The sequence below is a fragment of the Rana temporaria genome, chromosome 11 (genome assembly GCF_905171775.1).
Source record: "Rana temporaria chromosome 11, aRanTem1.1, whole genome shotgun sequence".
Taxonomy (NCBI): Eukaryota; Metazoa; Chordata; class Amphibia; order Anura; family Ranidae; genus Rana; species Rana temporaria.
Genome location: NC_053499.1, coordinates 5,688,305 through 5,714,575, shown reverse-complemented (window position 1 = coordinate 5,714,575; position 26,271 = coordinate 5,688,305). Strand labels below are relative to the sequence as shown.

Below are 26,271 nucleotides of genomic sequence, written 5' to 3'. Positions count from 1 at the left end.
TTTATCGGTTGGTTTGCGCACAATTTATAGCGTTTACAAAATAGGGGATAGTTTTTTTGCATTTTTTTTTTTTTTACTAGTAATGGCGGCGATCAGCGATTTTTTTCGTGACTGCGACATTATGGCGGACACTTCGGACAATTTTGACACATTTTTGGGACCATTGTCATTTTCACAGCAAAAAATGCATTTAAATTGCATTCTTTATTGTGAAAATGACAGTTGCAGTTTGGGAGTTAAACACAGGGGGCGCTGTAACATTTAGGGATCACTGTGTGTGTGTTTACTAGTGTAGGGGGGTGTGGCTGTAGGACTGACACCATCGATCGAGTCTTCCCTATAAAAGGGATCACTCGATCGATGCGCCGCCACAGTGAAGCACGGGGAAGCCGTGTTTACATACGGCTCTCTCCGTTCTTCAGCTCCGGGGAGCGATCGCGACGGAGCGGCTAAAAACAAATAGCCGCGCCGTCGTCCCGGATCGCTCCCCGAGCGGACCCGACCTCCGCATGTACCGGGGGGGGGGGGGGTCCAGATCGGACCGGCCACCCACGTCTAGCAGAGGACGTACAGGTACGTACATGTGCCTGTCCGTGCCATTCTGCTGACGTATATGTACATGAGGAGGTCGGGAAGTGGTTAAGGACAAATAAAGAGGGTGAATCTCCCAAACGGGGACACAGACAGCAATAAAACCTGACAGGTGTTCTAATCCCTCTCCACTTTATCCAAAACGAAACATACATTTTTTGCCTTAACACTTGATGTCTATAAAGCACAAGTTATAGATTGATAAGAGACACATACATGGTTGCTGTGTGCAGCTCCACAATCTTTGGGCCAGATCCACAAAGAAGTTACGTCGGCGTATTGATACGCCGCGTAACTTCTAGGATGCGCTGGCGCATCTTTTTTCTGTATCCAGAAAGCAAGATACGCCAGATTTTTGCTTAGATACGACTGACGTAAGTCTCTTAGGCTGCATTCACACCTGAGCGTTTTGTCGCCTGAAGCGCGACGCTCAAAAACGCTAGAGCGGAAAAAATACATTACTGTCTATGGAGATGGTTCACATCTCCACTCCAAAACGCCTGAAGCTCAAACAAGTTCCGGACCCTTTTTTGTCGCGCGAATCACGTGGTTTGGGCGTTTTTGAGCGTTTGTATTTCCCATAGAAAGTAATGAAAACGCACGATTCAAGCGACTAGCGCGACAACGAGCGTTTGCTACGAGCGTTTTGTCGCTTTAATTAATAGAACATTTCACCCAGGCAGAAGATAAAAGAAATCTACCAACAGCAACAAGTGATGAAAAGATGATAATTTTCCCTATTGGCTAAAATAAATAACGTCGAAGTACAAAAACGTCGGACGACGCTGTATGCAAACGTGCAAATAAGCATGAATACGCGCGACAAAACGCCAGAAAAAAACGCCGGAAAAAACGACCGAACGACCTACGCTCAGGTGTGAATGCAGCCTTACGCCGTCGTATCTTCGTTGCATATTTACGCTGGCCGCTAGATGGCGCTTCCGTAGATTTACGCGTAGAATATGCAAATTAGGTAGATAAGCCGCTTCACGAACGTACGTGCGCCCGGCGTATCTATATTCGTAGTTTGCGTAAGGCGTCGTACCGGCGTAAAGTTACCCCTGCTATAGTGAGGCGTACGCAATGTTAAGTATGGATGTTGGGACAGCGTCAAATTTTCCGTCGTTTACGTCGTTTGCGTAAATAGTTCGCGAATAGGGCTTTACGTAAGTTACGTTCACGTCGAAAGCATTGACTATTTGCGACGTGATTTCGCGCATGCGCACTGGGATACGTCCACGGACGGCGCATGCGCCATTCGTAAAAAGCATCAATTACGTGGGGTCATACCAGATTACAATACAACACGCCCACTCCAAGCCTACTTTGAATTACGCGGGCTTACGCCGGCAGATTTACGTTACGCCGGCCCGCATATGGGAGCAAGTTCTTTGAGGATACCCTAGGAGCCACTCTGATTTACGGCGGCATCGTGCATATGAGATGCGCTACGCCCGCCTAAATATACGCCCGTTTTTGTGGATCTGGCCCTTTGTGTTTTCAGATGAAGGCAGATCAGAATGTCACTATATGGAATAATATGACGGGCCAGGATCATCTTCTTCTCACAGCGAGGGGCTGACAATGAACACTTCCTTGCATATTATATATATTCGGCTGGCAAAGGTTAAACAAGATTAGGTCGGTGTGAAAGGAAAGGTCGCAGATTAACCCCTCGCCCTCCCAGCTGGGCGTCTTTGGGACCTGACAGCCTTCCTCATTATTATATCCTCTGCCTGATATTTATGCTTTTGATTCATTGACTTAATTAGTTTAGCTGTATAATGATCGCTGGGATTTCTTATACTTGTGTGATTACGGGGGTGATGGAGAATGATTTTCCTCTGGTAACGGATTCGCAGACATTCACCTTGGCAAGAAGATCTATCGCCGCTAAAGGACATGATGGTATTATGAGAGGACCTGTGTTAGTCCCTTTGCTTTGCTAAACATTATTTCTTCAAAGAATAACTTATTCTAATATGACCATATAATGTATCTCCCCCCCCCCCCCCGGCGATTTTCTCTATTTAAAGATCCACAAATTAATCGCTTTTCCTTTTGCTGTAATACAACTTCCTAAGCTGAAATTTTCTCCAATTAAAAAAAGAAATAAAATGCTGAGAAAATAAAACATACTGAACAGTAGACAGGTGGTGAAAAAATAATGAAATAAGGAAATAATTCTCATTGTTTTGTTTATGGAGTTACTGGGGGGAGTGACCTCAGGTGTTCAGACTGCATTGAGTGTAATGGCTGGATGAGGCATCAAAGCGTCATTGCTTCTGCAGAACAATATCAGAAATATTTATATTCAAATTGTATATGAAGTTCACTGACGCAGCAAAGGGGTTGTAAAGGTTCCTTTTTTTTTTTTTTTTTTTAAACAAACATGTCATACGCTGTGCAGTGGCCCAGATCCTCCTCTTCTGGGGTCCCTCCGCGGCGCCTCTCCTCTTCTCGAGTGCCCTGTCGGAAAGGCGCTCTCCTTTGGGACACCCATGCAGCCGCGCTCCCGTGTCCTGCTGCTGCGTCTGTTGACACTGATACTAGGACTCGGCTCCACCCCCCAGTGCCCGCGTCGTTGGATTTGATTGACAGCAGCGGGGGCCATTGGCTATCAATCATTTCAATCAGGACACAAGACACCGACCGGAGCTGGTGTGCTCGTTCCCACTGTGGGAATTACAGGGCTGAGGTGAGTAAAGGGGGGCTCGGGGGGGAGCGCTGCTGCGCTAAAGAAGGGTTTTCACCTTAATACATAGAATGCATTAAGGTGAAAAACGCTGAGGGTTTACAGCCCCTTGGGTAAAGATTTTTCCCGCGTATAGCGCGCACCCCTAAAGTTGCCCCGAATTCCTGTGTACTTACAGTTTTGGTGTCTTGCGCGGCATCCATCGGCGGCCTCGTCGGGTCCGGCGTCCGTCTGCGGCTTCGGGTGTCCTATTCGTTGGGTCCGGCGTCCTTCTGCGGCGTCCTCCCCACTCGTTTCCCACGCCGAGTTTGAATACTGCGCCGACATATACAGAGCGCAGTACTCTCGTGTATTGTCGGCAATGCTCGGCTACTCTCGCGCTGACGTCCTGTACGTCCAGGACGTCAGCGCGGGAGGAGCCGAGACTGCCCGACAATACACGAGTGTACTGCGCTCGGTATATGTCGGCGCAGTATTCAAACTCGGCGCGGGAAAAAGCGGCTATCGGCGTATACCGCGCACCCACGATTTTGCCCTGATTTTCAGGGCAAAAAAGTGTGCGGTATACGCCGATAAATACGGTATCTTGTCTGTTGTTCTTCCTAAAGTGATACTTTCAGTAATATTACAAGTCTGCATGATTACTTTCCAGACATGACACAATTTACAACAACAGTATAATTGGAGATCGGCCCCTTACTCCGATCAGTGATTAGTCGAGTCTCATAGACTCAGCGATCACAGAGCATGCCGCGCGCACCCCGTAGGGACGTGCATGCTCAGGAGGTGTCTATGGGCGCCCTCCAGGCAATTAAGGCCCACGCTATAGCGCAGGCGGGAAGAAGTTAAAAATGCTCTTGAGCTCCAATCAGTGACTTTGCCCTGGCTAAGATGATGCCATTGGGTATATTTCAGATGGGCAGTTGGGGGGGGGGGGATTTGTTAAAAACAGGCAGCTGAGCCATGGTTTTATGATGACCCCGGCTTCCCATCTGAATTGGCAAAATACAACCGGACGTTAGAATCACTCCCTAGGACACACTTAACCCCTTCATCGCCCCCTACAGGTTAACCCCTTCACTTCCAGTGTCATTTTTACAGTAATAATTTTTATAGCACTGATCGCTGTATAAATGACAATGGACCCAAAATGGTGTCAAAAGTGTACGATGTGTCCGCCATAATGTCACAGTCACGATAAAAATCGCTGATCGCTGCCATTACTAGTAAAAAAATAATAATAATAAAAATGCTAGAAATCTATTCCCTATTTTGTAGACATTATGGCCCAGATTCACAAAGCACTTACGCCGACGTATCCCAAGATACGCCGACGTAAGTGCAAATGTGCGCCGTCGTATCTGTGCGCCGGATCCACAAACTAAGATGCGCCTAAAAACAGGCTTCATCCCGCAGACGTAACTTGCCTACGCCGGCGTAGGGTGGGCGCACATTTAGGCTGGACGCATGGTGGCGCTCCCATTTATTAGCCATTCAAATATGCAAATTAGGGAAATACGGTGATTCACGAACATACGTGCGCCCGACGCAGTGCGCGTAAGTTGTACGTCCGGCGTAAAGTTATTCCCCATAAAGGAGGTGTAACCCAGCAGCAGACATGCAAAGGTCTGCACCAGGGAACACAAGCCGGCGTATTTTACGTTGGACGTGTCTGGCTGGGCGTAGGTTACGTTCACGCCGTAGGCAGTGAACCGGCGTAGTTTAGGCAGTTATTCTGACGTGGTTGTGAGCATGCGCAGGGGGATGCGTCTACGTCTCGGCGCATGTGCAGTTCGTGATACGTATCAGTCTCGCGCTCGGCCCATCATTTGCATGGGGTCACGCCTCATTTGCATGGCTCACGCCCACTTCCACCTACGCCGGCGTGCGCCTTCGAAACCCAGCGCAGCGTTTGGGAGCAATGGCTTGGTGAATTCCATGCTTGCCTCTCTGCGCTGCGTTGGCGTAGCGTAATTTTTTTGCGCTACGGCGGCGTAATTTGCGCCCGCTCTCTGTGAATCTGGGCCTATAACTTTTGCGCAAACCAATCAATATACGCTTATTGCGATTTTTATTACCAAAAATATGTAGAAGAATACGTATCGGCCTAAACTGAGAATAAAATCCCTTAAAAAAAAAAAAATGGGGATATTTATTATAGCAAAAAGTACAAAATATTGTGGGTTTTTTTTCAAAATTGTCGCTCTATTTTTGTTTATAGCGCAAAAAAATAAAATCGCAGAGGTGATCAAATACCACCAAAAGAAAGCTCTATTTGTGGGAAAAAAACTGCGTCAATTTTGTTTGGGTACAACGTCGCACAACCGCGCAATTGTCAGTGAAAGCGACACAGTGCCGAATCGCAAAAAAATGGCCTGTTCATTGGGCAGCCAAATCTGTGGTTAAAGCGGATCTCCCATGCAAAAACTTTTTTTTTTTTTAAGGGCTACTTGAATAGTTAATAGCGCTGCCTATCTGAACTCACGTTTTTGGTGTCCTATGACCGCTCCTCTGGCATTCTGTCTGCAATTTTGACTTTTATTCCCCTCTTCGTTCCGTTGCCATTTTAGCTGTGGGCATTAGAAGCCCACAAGCAGGCACTTCCTCGTTGCGGTGATGCTGCTGTACCAGCATCCACCGCTCAATCTTGCGCATGCGCACTCGCAAGGGGGAGCCGCGGCGTCAGCGTCTGTGTTTTTGTAACGCCCGCCCTCCTTCCTTTGTTTATGTCGCGCGTCACTTCCTGGTACCGAAATCGCGCAATGTTTCGTTTCACAGCTCAGAAACTGAACACAAGGGAGCTAAGAGACAAGCTCCCAGAGCACACTGCGTGGTACGGGAAGTGATGCAATGCCCAAGTAAAACCCGCAGTTGTGCATACCGGAAGGAGGAGGTATTAGGCCTCGTACAGACGGACGGAATGTCTGCTGAAAACGGTCCGCCGGACGGTTTTCAGCGAACATGTCCGCCGGGAGATTTCTGTCTGATGGTTGTACACACCATCAGACAGAAATCCGCGCGTACACGATACGCGGTGACGAGGCCGCAAAGATGATGCTGCGACGTGCGCGGCCCTGGAAGTTCAATGCTTCCACGCATGCGTCAAAGTGATTCGACGCATGCGAGGGATGGTGGCCGATCGGACATGTACGGTGAGTCTGTACAGACGACCGAACATGTCCGACGGACAGGCTTCCAGCGGACATGTTTCTTAGCATGCTAAGAAACATTTGTCTGCTGCAAGACGGTCGGCTGGACAAATGTCCGCTGGAAACCTGTCCGGTCGGCCGTACACACGACCCAACATGTCTGCTGAAACTGGTCCGCGGACCAGTTTCAGCAGACATGTTCGGTCGTGTGTACGAGGCCTCAGAGGTACTGTACATATTTTCTAAACAAAAATATCCATTTCTAGCATGTTTAATATCAGCAGCAATATTAAGATTGTGTTGAAATTCGGGTGGAGCTCCGCTTTAAAGTGGAACTCCAGCAAAACATAATTTTTTTTCATTTTGGATAGATTAGAGATACTTTGGATACAGTAGATTTTCACCTGTTGGGAATATTTCACTTCCCTTCATTTGCCAATCCAACTCACTTACTGTTGGTCTCTGAAGTTGATGCACTGCGGGGATCTGAGGAAAAGGAATGTCTGGATATAAACGTATACACTTTGCGTAAAATTGGATTTGGAGACTCCCGAGCCAAAGCACAGCGGGGCTTATACAAAGCAGCAATATCTCCAGGCACATGGACTATGTGGATGGATTTACTATTTAGCTTTGCCTGGTTTTTTTTTATGACAGGTTCTCTTAAGCACTCAGTCCAGAGCTCAGTGTTATGATGGTGGATCAGCCTGGCAGAATTCCAGGGCTGAGGCCTTGAGCTCTCTTCCCTCTTATTATTACATGCTTATATTGCTCAGCACGATTACATGTCATGAGTTAACAGTATTGACAGAAGCAGCCACTGACATGATACTCCCGCCATTGATAGGATTACACAAGGATTATGTTTTAATGGGATAGAAAGCCAGTCTGTGAATGGAGGAAAAAAAATAAGGTTTAGTGAAAAAAGCTCATTATTATGTAGAACTGTCCAGAATCTGCAGTGCGGCAATCCACCAATGAGTCCTCGCCATGGATTAAAAAAAAAAAAATTAAATCTTTATTTATTCTTTAACTTTAATGTAAAGTTTAAAGAACTTCATGCAAACATAAAAAAAGAAAAAACATTTTGTATTCCATGTGTGTTTATTCCTTTAAAACGTATTTCCAATTTTCCAGAAAACACCACTATATGATTGATATGTGTTCCAACCTGCTATATCTGCTACTGGACCTCGGCTTGCTCACCTCCTGGTGGGGGCGATCCTGAGGAATGTGACCAGTGGCGGTGTGCGTCCATAGAGGGCGCAGGAGCGCCGCCCCCTCTCTCTCTCCTGCACCGCCACTGAAATACAATACATAGATTCATGCATTGCATGAATCTATGTATTGTTGCTGCCGCCCACTATTCAGATGGCCGGCCCCCTGGTGAGCGCCGGGCATCTGAATAACGGCAGCTGGTTGGCTTTGGAAGTGCCTATCGGAGCCAGCGGCCCTCAGGCTGTAATCGGCTTCCAAAAAGTTATCCAGGGGACGCACGGGGGGTGCGTTCCATGGATAACACTGAACAGGCGTCTCAGACAATCAGGTTCACCGGTTCTGGTTACCGGTAACCTGATTGGCTGAAGCGTCATCAAGGGCGGGAGAAGACATTGAGGGATGGTGGAAGCAGGATGGCTGACCCCAGAAAGGTAAGTGCCGGGCGGGGGCATTTTACAGGGCACACTGGCAGCATTTTACAGCGCACAGTGGCTATAATTGATGGCACAGTGGCTACAATTGATTATTGATGGGCACAGTGGCGACAATTGATGGGCACAGTGGTGACAATTGATGGGCACATTGGTGACAATTGATGGCGCAGTGGTAACAATTGATGGCACAGTGGCTGTGTTTGATGGCATGGCAAAGTGGCTGCGTTTGGCATGGCACAGTGGTGACAATTGATGGGCACAGTGGTGACAATTGATAGGCACAGTGGTGACAATTGATGGGCACAGTGGTGACAATTGATAGGCACAGTGGCTGCGTTTGATAGCATGGCACAGTGGTGACAATTGATAGGCACAGTGGCTGCGTTTGATAGCATGGCACAGTGGTGACAATTGATGGGCACAGTGGCGATAAATTATGGCACAGTTGCTGCGTTTGATGGCATGGCACAGTGGCTGCATTTGATGCCATGGCACAGTGGCTGCATTTGATGCCGTGGCACAGTGGTGACAATTGATGGCACAGTGGCTGCATTTGATGCCATGGCACAGTGGCTGCATTTGATGCCGTGGCACAGTGGTGACAATTGATGGCACAGTGGCTGCATTTGATGGCACAGTGGCTGCATTTGATGGCACAGTGGCTGCATTTGATCGCACAGTGGCTGCACCCTCCACGGTGAACTGTTCGTTTACCTATCCTACTTGTCAGTGGGAGTCTCTCTACTGCTCTAGCTACTGGTCTCCGAGCCTGACCCCTGACCGTGACCAGAAATGTTGGGGCCCCTTACACATCTTTAGGCATGGGGCCCCTGGAGTAGAGTACCGGGGGGTGGGGGGTGCTTCCGAAAAATGTAAGGTGTCATCTCACCTCTTCTTCTATCTCCTATCTCGAACAGACAACCGAGGGGGGGGGGGGGGTTGGAACTACATTTCCCATGATGCTCCACTACACTGCAGACTAGTGCAAGAGCATCATGGGAAATGTAGTTCTAAAACATCTGGGGTGCCGAGGTTCCCCATCACTGCCCTATAGCAAGCACCTTGCTGGGGGAGGGGGGGGGCAGGGAGCACTGGGGAGGACCCAAGACAAGGAGGATTGGGGCTGCTCTGTGTAAAACCACTGCACAGAGCAGCTAAGTATAACATAATTTGTTATTTTTTTTTTAAATAGCAAACCTTTATTTCGTCTGTAGCTGCTGTTTGCTAAGCACTATGGCTAGCTGACTCCCGGGAATCGCCCAGCCCCGGCTTATGGTGACCTTTACGGCTTACAAAACTAAATAGAAAAATGTGGAATTGAGGAATAAAAGTCAGTAGGGAACACAGAATCCAGCCGCCTAAATGAAGTCATTTCCCAGCTTCAGCGCTATGAAGCCTTATTTGCATTGCTCTGTATGTGAATTTAATTCCCTCTGATATTTTTTCCTGCAAATGACCGTCCACCCTCCCTTCATCGCGCCGGGGCTCCTCGCTGAGAAGCATCCAGCGAACGTGTAATTTCCTGCAGGACCTGAACTGCTATTAGGATGTAATATTCCCACTGTAAATCTCCTAAGACATCGCTTCCACCTACAAGACCTGCAGGTTCAATCGTAATTCACTTCAATGGGCCTCTTCCTGCCTTTCGCAAGTGATCAATGCCGGCACCAACCGCTAAATTGCTCCGGGTTCTGGTTCTCTGAGCAGCTTATTTCCATAGAAGAGGAAATATTTGTCCATTTGTGTAAAGCAGTCCTGAGGTCGGCGAAGCCTTTTATAGAGGACACGGCGAGCCGCCAACCCCCCATGTATAGATTGGAAAAGGGAAGAGAAAGTGTTACCTCTGCACATCAGAGCAGGGCCGCTGATAGGCCAGTACAACTGGCCCTATTGTACCGGGCCCGGCCAGCAGGGGGGGCCCGGGCATCCTGAAGAGATGGCTAATTAATGTAAAAATAAAAAAAATCCACCAGCCACGACCAAACATCGTCCGTCCGATGCCCACCAGAGACAGTGCCACCCATGCTGCCAATGTGCTGCCTGCCTCTGCAGGCAGCACATGCGTTATGGCATTAGCGTCATGGATGGCACTGTCTGCAGCACTTTACGGCATTGGCGGCATGGGTGAGAAAAATAAATATCACTTGTAGACAAACCTGCACTTTGTTTTAAGGCGGGGTCTGTGACGGGGCCAGGGGTGGGACTGAAGGAGGGGGCAGGACCAGGGGTGGAGCTGGAGGGGGAGGCCCTGTCAGGTAGGCTGTACGGGGCCCCATGATTTCTATCAGTGGCCCTGCATCAGAGCTGCACCATTCTGGCTGAAATGAGAATCGCAATTTATTTGCCTAGAAGATAGATCATGATTCTCACGGCGCAACATCATCTTTTACATTAACCACTTAAGACCCGGACCATTATGCAGGTATGGGACCTTGCCCCTATTTACGATTCGGCACTGCGTCGCTTTAACTGACAATTGCGCGGTCGTGCGACGTGGCTCCCAAACAAAATTTGCGTCCTTTTTTCCCCACAAATAGAGCTTTCTTTTGGTGGTATTTGATCACCTCTGCGGTTTTTATTTTTTGCGCTATAAACAAAAATAGAGCGACAATTTGGAAAAAAAATCAATATTTTTTACTTTTTGCTATACTAAATGTCCCCCCAAAAATATATATAAAAAAAAAACATTTTTTTTCCTCACCCTCGACGAAATTTGAATTTTTTACGTCGTTTGCGTAAGTCATTCGCGAATATGGATGGACGTAATTTACGTAAACGTCTAAACCAATGACGTCCTTGCGACGTCATTTGGAGCAATGCACGCTGGGAAAATTTGCGGACGGCGCATGCGCTGTTTGATCGGCGCGGGGACGCGCCTGATTTGAATAGTACACTCCCCCTAGCCGCGGAATTTGAATTCCGCCGGGGGATTTACGATACGCTGCCGCAAGTTTTGAGGTAAGTGCTTTGTGAATAAAGAACTCGCCTCAAAAACTTGCGGCGGCGGATCGTAAATCAGATAGGTTACGCGGATCTAAAGATCCGCTAACCTATCTGAATCTGGCCCTTAGACTTTAAGGGGCAGATCCACAAAGATCTGCCCCGGCGCAGCGTATCTGAGATACGCTACGCTGCCGTAACTTACTTTTTTTGGTTTGAATCCTAAAAGAATTTGCGCCGTAAGTTACGGCGGCGTAGTGTGTCTCTCGCGGCGTAACGGCGCCTAATTCAAATCGGCGAGTAGGGGGGGCATGTTTAATTTAAATGAAGCGCGTTCCCACGCCGAACGAACTGCGCATGCACCGTCCCTAAATTTCCTGCCGTGCATTGCGCTAAATGACTTCGTAAGGACCTCATTGTTTTGACGTGGACGTAAATTACGTCCAGCCCGATTCACGGACGACGTACGCAAACGGATTTTTTTTTTAATTATACGCGGGAACGACGGCCATACTTAACATTGAGTACGCCACCAAACAGCAGCTTTAACTATACGCCGGAAAAAGCCGACTAGAGACGACGTAAAAGAATGCGACGGCCGCTCGTACGTTCGTGGATCGTCGGAAATAGCGAATTTTGCATACTCGACGTGGATTACGACGGGAACGCCACCCAGCGGACGCCAAAGAATTGCATCTTAGATCCGAAGGCGTACAAAGATGTACGCCTGTCGGATCTAACCCAGATGCCGTCGTATCTTGTTTTGGGGATTCAAAACAAAGATACGACGCGGGAAATTTGAAAGTTCGCTTTGTGGATCTGCCCCTAAGTGGTTAGACTTCCTGCATTTACACATAGAAGTTTTATCCCTTTTATCTAAGAAGGAAGAGTTACAGGGGGGTAGATTCAGAAAGCAATTACGCCTGCGTATCCATAGATACGCAGCGTAATTGCTAAGTAGCGCCGGCGTATCTACTTTTTGTATTCAGAAAGCTAGATACGCCGACTGTAGCCTAAGATACGACTGGCATAAGTCTCTTATGCCGTCGTATCTTAGGGTGCATTCTGACGCTGCCCGCTAGGTGGCGCACCCGTAGTTATCAGCGTAGAGTATGCAAATTGTATACTTACGCCGATTCACAAACGTACGCGCGGCCGGCGCTCGTTTTTTTTACGTAGTTTTCGCCGTAAGGCTGCTCCTGCTATTAGGAGGCGCAACCAATGGTAAGTATGGACATCGTTTTGCAGCGTTTGCGTAACTCGTTAGTGAATGGCGCTGGACGCCATTTACGTTCACGTCGAAGCCAATGACGTCCTTGCGACGTCATTTACCGCAATGCACGTCGGCAAATTTTCCCGACGGAGCATGCGCAGTACGTTCGGCGCGGGAACGCGCCTAATTTAAATGATCCACGCCCCCTACGGGATCATTTAAATTACGCGCGCTTACGCCAGGCCCCTTTTACGAAACGCCGCCGCAAATTACGAAGCAAATGCTTCGTGAATGCAGCGTAGCTCCAGTAATTTACGGAGGCGTAGCGTAAAAACGATACGCTGCGCCGCCGTATCAGTGCGCGCCCCTACCTGAATCTGGGCCAATGTTTCTAGTGCTCTACTAGGCGCAGACAATGGGCTAGATTCAGCATTGATTTTACGCCGGCGTATCTATAGATACACCGCGTAACTTCAAAGCTGCGCCGGCGTATCTTCTTTCTGTATTCAGAAAGCAAGATACGCGGACATTAGCCTATGCGACTGGCGTAAGTCAGTTTTACATGAATCAGACCAGCTAGAAGATAAGAAATACACAGAGAGATGGAGAGGGAAATGCAGAAATGTGAGGGGGGTGGGGGGGCTGGACAGGGTAGAGGAGTTCGGAAGAAGTGCTTCCTTGCATACATTAATGCTATTATATTACATTTATCTTGCCTGTCTTCATCGGCATGAAATACAAATCATGTCGTACAATTACAATAAATCAATTACAAGCAATGAAGTGAAATCTAGAGCTTCCAGTCCTTCTGGGGAGCGATATATTCATAGATGCTAAAAGATATAAGAATCATACAAGATAAAAAGGAGGAATCAAACAGTGCATGTGTGGGGGGAGGGAGGGGGGGCGGCCAGCAGGGACGGCGCTGGGAAGAGCACCCTGTAAATTAAACATGCTGATTTAGGCCCTGTGCATGGGAGCGTTACATTCTCTTCATCTCTACATCTATCTCCAGCTTTTCCAATACAGAACTGAGGAGAACGCTGGCTCTTTTAAGATGGCCATACACATCGTGACCTGTCATCAATTGAGCAATTTTATTATATTGATTCAAATATTAAACATGTCAACTGTCAAGTATTGGTTGTGAGCTGAAAAGGTGCCATGCATGCCGGAGTGAAAGTAATAATTATTATTCGATTTCATCTTTTATATATTACAACAACAATGTGTAATATAATTGCATCTGTGTCCTAAATCTAGCTTAATCGTATTCTTTATTTCAATTTGGCACTTGATAAACTGGTGTGTTAATATCATGTGACCTAAAAATTTCAGAAAATGTACAATGTTTCGGGGGTTATAAATAATATTGTTCTTTAAAGTGGAACTTCACCCCTAAAGGGAAGTTTTTGCTTTTCTGTCTCCCCTAACCTTGAGTACTTGGTGGGGGGTGTGGAGCGGGTACCTGGTTTTGACAGGTACCCGCTCCCAGTTCTGCCCGGATCACTTAAAGCGGGAGTTCACCCAAAAATACATTTTTAACATTACATTCAGCCGAGTTGTCCTAATGACAAAGGGCCAGATTCACAAATGAGATACGACGGCGTTTCTCCTGTTTACGCCGTCGTATCTCTGTTTCTATCTATGCGACGGATTCATAGAATCAGTTACGCATAGATAGCCAGAAGATCCGACAGGTGTAATTGTTTTACACTGTCGGATCTTAGGATGCAGTACCGCGGCCGCCGCTGGGGGGAGTTCGCGTCGTAAACCAGCGTCGGGTATGCAAATTAGCACTTACGGCGGATCCACAACGGTTTTTCGCGTTCGCTACGTCGCCGCTAGTCAAGTTTCCCATCGCAAAGTTACACTTTTTTTTTGGTGCCTTAACTTTAGTCAGAAAGTGTATTGCTGTCTAAAGTATGGCCGTCGTTCCCGCGTCCAAATTTTAAAATCAACGTCGTTTGCGTAAGCCATCCGGGAATACGGAAGTACGCTACGCGCGTCGCCGTTCAAAAAAATTACGTCACGGCGCGCAAAGCATGGCGGGAGTTCGGAAATGGAGCATGCGCGGTAGGTCCGGCGCGGGAGCGTGCCTAATTTAAATGGCACACGCCCATTTAAATTGCCCCGCCTTACGCCAGAGGCCGCGGGCGTAGTTTTCATCGCAAGTGCTTGGTGAATCAGGCACTTGCGATGAAAAATTGTGGCGGTGTAACTTATCTAGGATAAGTTACGCCGCCGCGATTCTACGTGAATCTGGCCCAAACATTTCATTGTATATCATTAAAGCGTATCTATGGTCAAAATGTTACATTTTATCTTTTGTGCAAACCAATCAATAAAAGCTTATTGCGATTTTTTTTAACGAAAAATATGTAGAAGAATACGTATCGGCCTAAACTGAGGAAAAAAAATGTTTTTTTTTATATATATTTTTGGGGGATATTTATTATGGTAAAAAGTGAAAAATATAAATATTGTATTGTATTGTATTGTAATATTGTCGCTCTATTTTTGTTTATATCGCAAAAACTAAAAACCGCAGAGGTGATCAAATACCACCAAAAGAAAGCTCTATTGGTGGGAAAAAAAGGACACCAATTTTGTTTGGGAGCCACGTCGCACGACCGCGCAATTGTCAGTTAAAGCGACACAGTGCCGAATCGCAAAAAGTGCTCTGGTCTTTGACCAGCAATACGGTCCAGGGCTGAAGTGGTTAATTGCAACACATGTTAACACAAGAGCAGTAACATTGGAAAAGTGTGAAGGGGCCCCTCGGAGCCAGAAAACCGTCATGCCAGCCAGCCAGCCAAACTAGCATTTTGACAAGTAGGTCAGCATTGGCAGTTCCCCTTGTGCTTGATTGGATGCTGTTATTTATCGGTTTTCCCCGAACTGTAAACATGACACATTTTTCTGTAAATTAAGAATGACCCAGTTTTTTCTTTGCCTCTTGTGTTCCTTGTTGTCTGGTGACATTTGTATTACAAGATAATGTCACAGCGAAGAACGCTTTCATTTCTTCTGATTTATTGATCGTCACTTGTCTCTGCTTGAAGCCTAATTTTATGTCACTCTCCACAGTGCAAGATTATTTGTGTCCTAAAGAGAGTGTTCCACAAATTACAAAATATACACAAAACATTTTGATTTAACCATTTTGAGTACCAGCCTGTAACACCCCTTCATTACCAGTCCATTTTTCAGTTTTGAGCGCTGTGATAACTTGATTGACAATTACTCCGTCATGTAGCGTTATACCCAAATTAATTTTATGTCATTTTTTGAGACGTAAAGAGCTTTCTTTTGGTGGCATTTAACCACTTAAGCCCCGGACCATTTTGCAGCTAAAGGACCTGGCCCCTTTTTAGTGATTTGGCACTGCGTCGCTTTAACTGACAATTGCGCGGTCATGCAACGTGGCTCCCAAACAAAATTGATGTCCTTTTTTCCCCACAAATAGAGCTTTCTTTTGGTGGTATTTGATCACCTCTGCGTTTTTTTTTTTTTTTTTGCGCTATAAACAAAAAATGGGGTGACAATTTTGAAAAAAAATCAATATTTTTAACTTTTTGCTATAATAAATATCCCCAAAAAATATTAAAAAAAAAATGTTTCCCTCAGTTTAGGCCGATACGTATTCTTCTACATATTTTTGGTAAAAAAAAAAAAAAATCGCAATAAGCGTTTATTGATTGGTTTGCGCAAAAGTTATAGCGTCTACAAAATAGGGGATAGTTTTATGGCATTTTTATTAATGTTTTTTTTTTTTACTACTAATGGCAATGATCAGTAATTTGTATCGTGACTGCGACATTATGGCGGACACATCGGACACTTGACATATTTTTGGAAGCCGATCTTTCCTTTGGAGGTGCCGCCATCTTCAGTAAGGGAATCAGGAAGTGAAGTCTTGCAGCTTCACTTCCTGGTTCCCTACTGCGCATGCACGACTTGCGCTGTGCGATCCCACTGTTCCCTGCTGTCTTCTGGGACCTGTGTGTCTCCCAGAAGACAGCGGGGGGGGGGGTGACGAAGTAGGCACCGGACGTGGCGTAGGTCACTGCGGTGATAGAGCTGTGCCGAGAGCACAATCATGGCGATCACATGATCACAATTCCCGCCCCACAAGTCCCGCCCCGCCTCCCATTGTGCCAAACCCCTTAACCACTTACCCCCCGGACCATATTGCTGCCCAAAGACCAGAGTACTTTTTGCGATTCGGGACTGCGTCGCTTTAACAGACAATTGCGCGGTCGTGCGACGTGGCTCCCAAACAAAATTGGCGTCCTTTTTTTCCCACAAATAGAGCTTTCTTTTGGTGGTATTTGATCACCTCTGCGGTTTTTATTTTTTGCGCTATAAACAAAAATAGAACGACAATTTTGAAAAAAATGAATATTTTTTACTTTTTGCTGTAATAAATATCCCCCAAAAATATATAAAAAAACATTTTTTTTCCTCAGTTTAGGCCGATACGTATTCTTCTACATATTTTTCGTAAAAAAAAATCGCAATAAGCGTTTATTGATTGGTTTGCGCAAAAGTTATAGCGTTTACAAAATAGGGGGTATTTTTATGGCATTTTTATTAATATTTTTTTTACTAGTAATGGCGGCGATCAGCGATTTTTTTTTTTGGTATTGCGACATTATGGCGGACACTTTGGACACTTTTGACACATTTTTGAGACCATTGGCATTTTTATAGCGATCAGTGCTATAAAAATGCATTAGATTACTATAAAAATGCCACTGGCAGTGAAGGGGTTAACACTAGGGGGCGGGGAAGGGGTTAAGTATGCCTGGGTGTGTTCTTACTGTGGGGGGGGGGGCCGGCCTCACTAGGGGAAACACTGATCCTCGGTTCATACAGTGTATGAACCGAAGAAAAGCATTTCCCCTGCTGACAGGAACGAGAGCTGTGTGTTTACACACACAGCTCCCGTTCCCCGCTCTGTACCGAGCGATCGCGTGTGCCCGGCGGCGATCGCGCCCGCCGGGCACACGCACGGGAGTCGGGGGCGAGCGGGGGGCGCGTGCGCGCGCCTCCGGCGGCGCGCGTGCGCCCCTAGTGGCGGCTAAAAGGTAGGACGTCATAATACGTGATCTCGCCTAGGAGAGCCACCTTGTGGACGTATTATGACGGTGCGGCGACGGCAAGTGGTTAAAGAGTCGGCTCAAAGGGGTTATTGACTCTCCAAACGCAGGTTACAAATGCACAAAACTACTATGTGATCTGGCTCCAAAAAAATAGTGCATACACTACTTTGGTGCTATGCAGTATGATTTGAGCCCATTTATTTTGAATCGCACCACACTGAGTTGCATGTGAATTGCACATGAATGTGGTGCGCATTCCCGTGCGATTCATAGTGTGAACCGAGCCTTCATGTTGTCAGCGCTGCCTTTCTGCTGGCTGCCTCTTTCCACAACTTCCTGTATTTCCTGCCTGCTGCTTTGTAGCTTCTCCTCCATTCCTAAGGACTACATATCCCATGGTACATTGCTGTCTGCAAGCAGTGATTCCTGTACTGACCCTACCCCCTCTGAAACTCTCCTGTTGTTTATAAGGCAGACTTTGTGATTTCTGTGACACAGCAGAGCCTACTCACAGAGCATAGTGAATACGCATCGCAGAATTCAAGGTTTACAAACTTCAAGATCATTTGGATTAATAGGAGTCAGATAGTGGAAATTAATATCTAATTTAATATTTTGACAATAGATACACTTTAATGATATACAATGACATTTTTTTTTGCAGAATAATTCGTTATTGTAACCATTATGAGATCTGTGTGTAAAAATCTGAGATTTGCAGAGATCCGATCTTTGTTACTATTAATCACATCAGAGTGTTTATAACATTTTATTACCTTCTTTAAAAACATATAGCTAGATTCACGTAGGGCGGCGTATGTTTGAGCCGGCGTAGTGTATCGTATTTACACTACGCCGCCGTAAGTCTGAGGCCTCGTACACACGGCCGAGGAACTCGACGTGCCAAACACGTCGAGTTCCTCGTCGAGTTCAGGGATGAAGCCGCCGAGGAGCTCGGCGGGCCGCCTTCTCCCATAGAACAACGAGAAAATAGAGAACATGTTCTCTATTTTCTCGACGAGTTCCTCGGCGTCTCCATCGGGCCAAAAGTGTACAGACGACAGAGTTTCTCGGTAGAATCCGGGTTTGAACGAGTTTCTCGGTGAATTCTGCCGAGAAACTCTGTCGTGTGTACGAGGCCTGAGAGGCAAGTGCTGTATTCACAAAGCACTTGCCTCCTAAGTTACGGCGGCGTGGCGTAAATGGGCCGGCGTAAGCGCGCCTAATTCAAATGAGGAACAGGGGGGCGTGTTTTATGTTAATGAATCGTGACCCGACGTGATTGACGTTTTTAACGAACGGCGCATACGCCGTCCGTGGACATATCCCAGTGTGCATTGCTCCAAAGTACGCCGCAAGGACTTATTGGTTTCGACGTGAACGTAAATTACACCCAGCCCCATTCACGGACGACTTACGCAAACAACGTAAAATTTTAAAAATTCGACGCGGGAACGATGTCCATACCTAACATTGGCTAGGCCAGCTTTTTGTTAGACTAACTTTACGCCTGAAAACGCCTTACGTAAACGGCGTATCTTTACTGCGACGGGCAAGTGTAATTTCGTGAATAGGCGTATCTCGCTGATTTACGCATTCTAGGCGTAAATCAGCGTTCACGCCCCTAGCGGCCGGCGGAACTAGACAGCTAAGATACGACGGCGCAGGCAGTCGTATCTTAGCTGTATTTAAGTGTATCTCAATTTGAGGATACACTTAGATGTACGACGGCTTAGATTCAGAGTTACGACGGCGTATCTACTGATATGCCGGCGTAAACCTCTCTGAATCTGGCTAATAATTTTTAACATGCAAACCAGGCATGTGATGTTTTTTCCCTATCCGTCTTTCAGGACAGCCACAACTTGAGAGATAGGCTCCTCCTCTTCCTTAGGAAACACTGCCCAGCCTTTAAAATCTCTCCTCCCCCTGCTAGACCTCAGTTCTTAGTGTTTCCTCCGGTGGGGAGACACTGCTAAGGAACCAGGCAGAACAGTCAGGGGACTGTGGCCATCATTATTTTTCCTATGGTGGAGGCAAGGGCTTCCTAAAGGAGATTGGGCTTACCGCCAAAAGAAACGCACCCCAACCAGGTCGAGCGCGACAGACGGTTCGTGGGGGGGTCCCTATCGTGTCCACAGGACCGCGGCGGGGGGAATTCAGCTCCGGGCACCCTGATTACAGGCCGCACATTGTTTTTTTCTTTTAAAAAATGCGGGCCGAGTGGCGGGCGACGTCATTTCCGGTGCGCCTCGGAAAGGATTCCCTATGACCCGCGACTTCCGGTTCCGGGTCGCGGCGCTGATAAGAGACCCACGCGTCCTGCTGGAGGTGTCGGATACTCGTTGGGACGAGTTAGACACAGCACAACCACCCCGCTATGTCGGTGACCTCTCCGGAACGGGACCCGACTAGGGACGCTACCTCCAGCCAGTCCAAGGTAAGGGTTCCTGGGGAGGGTTCCCAAAACCTTAGACTATGTCTCTTTTCCTTCCTCTATTTTTCCCTTGGTGGTTGGGGGAGAGGAGGGAAAGACAGAAGGGCACCTAGCAGTAGTGTCTGTCTAGTGCTTCCCAGAGGGCTGTAACCAGGTTGTTATTTTAAAAAAAAAAAAAAAAAAACTTTTTTATATATATCTCTGCTCTTTTAATGTGGGTCCTTATGTCTTCTATTTTTCCAGAAGAGCCTAGAAAAGAGCCAAGAAAAAACAGGAAGGACACATAGTTCTAAGAAGAAGTGTGCTTCCTGTAGGGATTCCCTTCCTGATTCTTGGGCAAAAGTTTTATGCAGAGATTGCATAAACTCTCTAGTTAGGGAAAGGGATGCAGAACAGGAGGATAGTCTAGCTGCTTCAGTTAAGGAACTAGCCTCTACCTTTTCCTCTTTCAAAACCCTGTTTGAAAGGGTGCAACCCCCCCTGGTACCCACACAGGTTACAGCCCGCCCTGATGTTCAGGGTCCTGCACCTGCCTCTCCTGATCCTTCAGAGGAAGCAGTTGATTTTGCAGGCCCTTCACAGGGGCAGCACTCCTTAATGGAGAATGTTGCTTTCGACTCGCAGGCAGAGTCAGGTGAAGAAGACCAGGACAGTGAGTCCAAGAAGTCTTCCAGATACAAGCTATCTCTTGATGAGGTTGAGGAACTACTAGGGGCCATTTACACGACCCTAGGCATTCACACGGATATCAAACCTCTTAGTCTCCATGACCAGATGTACAAAGGTCTAGGGGAACACAAGGGCAGGGTTTTCCCAGTACACGATCTTCTGATTGATACTGTTAAGAAGGAGTGGCAGGACCCTGAAAGAAAGCCTTTCTTTTCTCAATCCCTTAAGAGAAGGTTTCCCTTTGCGGAAGATTCCACGTCTGTTTGGAATAAGAACCCTAAGTTAGATGCGGCCTTTTCACAAGTCTCTAAAAAGACTGATTTAGCATTTGAGGATATGGGCAACCTGACGGATGCTATGGATAAGAGAATGGACTCATTGTTAAAAAAAGCATGGGAGTCCATAATTGGCAATTTAAAACCAGAATTAGCAGTTACAGTAGTGGCCCGTAATTTAGAACACTGGCTCTCAAAGATCCAAGAACATATTGAGGCACTATTTTGGCTTCCTTCCCCACAATTTTAAAAGGGGTAGCCTACATTGCGGATGCCTCAGCAGAATCCGTCCGCATGTCAGCCAGGTCAGCAGCCCTGGCTAATTCTGCCAGAAGAGCTCTCTGGCTCAAGACTTGGTCAGGAGACATTGCGTCCAAGTCTAAGTTATGTGGGATTCCCTTTACAGGAGACCTTCTATTTGGTCCTGACCTGGAGTCAGTCTTAGACCGCACGGCGGATAAGAAAAAATCTTTTCCTTTTAAACGTAAAGCTCCACAAAAAGGAAGAGGGTTTCGTCCCCAAAGACAAACAGGGGTTCCGAAACCAGAGACTCAAAAAAGGATCTGGACACCTAGGGGTAGGGGAAGAGGAGCGATTTTTCGCCCACCTGACCAGCCCCCCAAAAAACAATGACTCCCAGATCAGAGTGGGGGGAAGGTTGGGGGCCTTCCTTCCACAATGGGAGTCTTTTTCCCCAAACAGGTACGTATTGGCGATAGTGAGAAGGGGGTATTCCCTAGAGTTCTCATGCCTTCCGCCACAGAGGTACCTGGTCACTCAGCTCCCCAGAGCCAAGGAAAAGGCAGAAGCTCTAGTGGGGGCCTTGAGGGATCTGGAGGTCCAAAATGTTGTTTGCAGAGTCCCAAAAGGAGAGGAGGAAAGAGGGTTTTACTCCCACGTTTTCGTGGTAAAGAAACCCTCTGGCAAGTACAGGTTAATCCTAAACCTGAAACCGCTGAACAAGTCAGTAACATACAAAAGATTCCGTATGGAGTCAATTTTCACGGTAAGGGCCCTCTTACCACAGAATTGCTTTATGGTCTCCCTGGACCTCAGGGACGCGTACCTGCACGTACCCATTGCAGAGGGGTCTCAGGAGTTTCTACGGCTAGCGATAGACTTGGGAACTTCGGTGGTGCACCTACAGTTCCAGGCCTTGCCATTCGGTCTATCCTCCTCACCCCGCGTGTTCACAAAGGTCCTGGCGGAACCAATAGCTTTTCTGCGTCTTCAGGGAGTGGGTATAATAGCGTACCTGGACGACCTGCTTCTTTTTGCAGCCTCTCCGGAACAAGTCTCCAGGGACCTGGAACTAACCAAAAAGACCCTTATGGACCTAGGTTGGCTATTAAACCTGGAAAAATCCAGTCTAATACCATCGCAGCGCATTCCTTATTTAGGGTACACCCTGGACTCCACCCTGCTAAGGGTCTTCCTTCCATTAGAGAAGGCTCTAAAATTAGAAAAGTCAGTATCTGCCCTCCAGGGCAGCCATCAGGTTTCAATCAGATTCCTGATGTCAACACTAGGACTGTTAACTTCCACTCTACCGGCAGTCCAGTGGGCAGGGATTCACTTTCGGGCCCTGCAGGCCTTTGTACTCAGAATCTGGGACCACAGCTCAGAACACCTAGACGTTCTGGTACAGGTCCCAAGTCAGGTAAAGAGATCCCTCTGGTGGTGGAGAAAGATCACCAATCTGTCACAGGGTCGTCTATGGCATATCCGGTCTCCATTGATCGTCACCACAGACGCCAGCGGCAGAGGTTGGGGGGCTCACCTGGGGGTACTTCCAGCACAGGGTGTTTGGGAAGTGGCAGAGCTGAAACATTCCTCCAACTGGAAGGAGCTGAGGGCGATCGGTTTAGCTCTCATCTTCTTTCAGGAGAGACTTCGAGGACACCACGTCCAAGTGAGGTCAGACAATGCGTCGGCCGTGGCCTATGTAAACAAGCAGGGTGGCACCAGGTGTGTAGCCCTGTCGGCCATAACAACAAGAATCTTTCGCTGGGCCGAAACAAACACCCTGTCCTTATCAGCAGTTTTTCTAAAGGGGATAGAAAACAGTACAGCGGATTTCCTCAGTCGAAGTCAACTGAGGGAAGACGAGTGGTCCCTCAATCAGGAGGTCTTCCATCTTTTGGTCAAGAGATGGGGGTCTCCGGAGATAGATCTCTTCGCTTCCAGGGAGAACACAAAAACACATTGGTTTTTCTCTCGGGGCAGGGGAGAGGGAGCAAGAGGGATAGATGCCCTATCCCAGAGCTGGCGCTTCGGGATTTGTTACGCCTTCCCACCCCCAGCTCTTCTGCCACTGGTCCTGAGAAAATTTCAGCTGGAGAACACCTCACTTATCCTTGTGGCACCCCACTGGCCCAAGAGGGCTTGGTTTTCGGTTCTCAAGCAACTGACCACAGAACCCCCTCTTTTTCTTCCTCTTCGAGAGGATCTCCTCTCGCAGGGTCCAGTACTGTGCCCTCAGGTACACAGATGGAACCTCGCGGCGTGGTTACTGAGGAGTCCTTGCTGAGGTCCAAAGGTTTTTCGGACAAACTGACTGCCACCCTTCTTGACAGTAGGAAGAAGGAGACACGTTCTATTTATAGAAAAGTTTGGATTCGTTTTAATACTTGGTGCCAGGAATTTTCCTTTCCAACACAAAGCCACAAGTCCGTTCTGGAATTTCTCCAGTGCGGAGCGGATAAAGGCTTGTCAGTGAGTACCCTTAAAGGCCAGGTCTCAGCACTCAGTGTGTTTCTAGAGAGCCCTCTAGCATCCAATCCCTGGGTCATCAGGTTCTTTAGGGCTTTGTCCAGACAGAAACCTTCCCAGGGACCTTCCTTCCCCAAGTGGGATCTATCATTAGTTTTACAGGTGCTAACAGGGTTGCCCTTTGAACCCTTAGACAAGTGTTCTTTAAAGGATCTAACATTTAAAACAGTCTTTTTAGTTGCAGTGACTACTGCCAGGAGGGTCAGTGAATTGGAAGCCCTGTCCATTCGTCCTCCTTTTTGTGTAATTTTCCCGGATCGAGTTGTTTTTAAAACCGATCCGGCCTTCCTTCCGAAAGTGGCTTCCAAGTTCCATAGAAGCCAGGAGGTGGTATTACCCTCATTTTGTTCCAATCCCTCTGGTGAAAGGGAATTTAAGTTCAGTACACTAGATGTTAGGAGATGTATCCTACAGTACTTGGAGCTGACTCGAGCTTTTAGGAAGTCAGACTCTTTGTTCGTTTTGTTTTCTGGGACCAGAAAGGGACAGAAAGCGTCTCGGCGCACTATTGCTAGGTGGCTCAGACTAGTTATTGGGCAGGCTTACTCCTTATCTGGTAGGGAAGTCCCTACAGGAATTAAGGCACACTCTACTCGGGCGGTGGCTACTTCTCAGGCTGAAAGGGCTGGAGCGACGCCAGATCAAATATGCAAAGCCGCAACTTGGTCCAGCTACGCCACTTTCATCAAGCATTACAGAGTAGATCTGGTGTCAGCAGGTGAACAAGCCTTTGGGAGAAAAGTCTTGCAAGCCGTGGTCCCACCCTAAATTGTAAGTACTCGATTATCCTCTCAAGTTGTGGCTGTCCTGAAAGACGGATAGGGAAAAATGGAGTTACACTTACCGGTAACGTCCTTTCCAGTAGTCTTTCAGGACAGCCCTAGTTACCCTCCCGAAAAGTAAGAAGAAGGGGTTCTAATCCAGGAACATAGTATGATATTGATGTGTTAACTATGGATTACTAACATGTTCTTGTGTCTCCCCAGCGGACCGGAGTGCTCGTATAAAAACTGAGGTCTAGCAGGGGGAGGAGAGATTTTAAAGGCTGGGCAGTGTTTCCTAAGGAAGAGGAGGAGCCTATCTCTCAAGTTGTGGCTGTCCTGAAAGACTACTGGAAAGGACGTTACCGGTAAGTGTAACTCCATTTTTTGCTCAAAAAAGAAAAAAAAAGAAAGACATTTTCCACTTATTTCCACAGATTAATGTGCGTTTCATCTAACCTTTAAAGTGACAGCTCAGGAGCCCGATGACCTGAATTATTCATGAGGATGAGAGATTAGTGGGTTGGCGGGAACGCTGCGCGGTCTTATTGATCTCCGCCGTCTCACCGTTCTCCTGCGCCACGTGAAACCGGCCAAGTTTAATCATAACATTCATTCTCAATTATAAAACCTGGTGTTTCTGAGGAGGATTTATAAAAACTGGTGGTGGATAACCGCAGAAAAATGTCTTTATATCCATAATTGTTATTATTTCCTGGGCCGCCTGAATTTACTTGCCGGAATAAACGTTCAGTTTATGTACCAGGAGCAGTAAGATTAGAGTGATTAAAGTGAAGTCTATAGGCGATTAATAAATAGGCCAGATTACTGTTTACCCGCACCAAAAAAAAAAAATACTGGGTGTGATGACTTTTAAGAAGCAGTGTTCTGTCGGCTCAGCAAACATGTCAGATCTGCAGGATTTCCGCTGCTTTTAAATTTCAACATTAAAACGGTGCCACGGACTTCTAAATACTGTTTTGCACGATATAAGCTGAGTTTACTGTTAAAAATAAGTGTGGAATGCAAGGGCTCTTTCACACGGGCCGCCTGCCAGTTTTTTAGGCGGACCTGAACGGGCGCTCCATGCTCCTCTTTGGAGCCGCAGATGTCAGCGGTGACATCCGACCCGCTCCGATCCGCCAAAGTGTGACGGAGGAAAAACCTACTTTTCCATCCGTCTATCGGATCGGGTGAACACGGACAGACGGTCTGTGTTCATCCGATCCCCCCCATAGGGGAGAGCGGAGAAAAGACAGTGCGGTCCCTGCACAGTGTGCGGGGACCGCCCTGTCATCCGCCGGCTCAGCGGGGATCAACGGAGCGACGGAGCATTACTGATCCGCCCCGTGTGAAAGGGGCCTTAGGTGGGTGTAAAAAGATGTCTGCTGCCGCCTTCTGACTGCATGCTCATTACGGCCTAGTGGGGGGTGTAGCAAGCGGGCCAACATGCAGTGTCCTGACGTCAGTGATAAGGCACTGCGCATGCGCAGGTGACGCGGTGCGCATGGTTTTCTGCAACAGTTGATGGGATATTCTGCTGGGTTCGACATTTTATCAGTGACATGGGCTCTTCCTATTAGGACAGGGTCCTCTCAGCAGGGCTGGACTGGGACAAAAATTTGGCCCTGGACTTCATGCAGACTGGCCCACTTTGACAGGTCTCTCACAGGTCGGCCGGACAACTCCTGCACCCCCCCCCGGCCACCCAAGCCCCCTCTCCCCCTTCACTAGCCGTTCTACTTTATTAGAGTAGAACGGCTGGTACTGGTACTCTTTTATAGGCAGTACCAGTGGGGAAGCTAGACATTATTTCACCCGGGACAAAGAATCAGTTCGGTGCCCCCCCCCCCCCTTATAGGACAAGATTAGGCAGAAGTGAGAAACTCCCAGGCCATAGCTGTTGAGTCAGCTGTCTGTCCCCTCCCCCCATGCTCCTCTGTTGTCCCCCTGCTCCTCTGGTCCTCCCCCTGCTTCTCTGTTCCCCAAAGGTGAGCGCTGCGGGAAGG

At 47.5% G+C, this 26,271-nt stretch overlaps 1 protein-coding gene across 1 annotated transcript; it reads left to right on the top strand.

The window, feature by feature from the left end:
• The first annotated feature begins 20,950 nt into the window (after positions 1-20,950).
• Positions 20,951-24,527, top strand: LOC120916972. Its single transcript, XM_040327920.1, has 2 exons — positions 20,951-24,272; positions 24,488-24,527. The coding sequence occupies exon 1, from the start codon at positions 21,408-21,410 to the stop codon at positions 24,267-24,269; it is 2,862 nt and encodes a 953-aa protein (XP_040183854.1). The 5' UTR covers positions 20,951-21,407; the 3' UTR covers positions 24,270-24,272; positions 24,488-24,527.
• The last annotated feature ends 1,744 nt before the right edge of the window (positions 24,528-26,271 follow it).

Bases quoted from the DNA above. Each gene is read 5' to 3' on its own strand.
- LOC120916972 (XM_040327920.1), top strand. From the start codon at position 21,408: ATGGGAGTCTTTTTCCCCAAACAGGTACGTATTGGCGATAGTGAGAAG.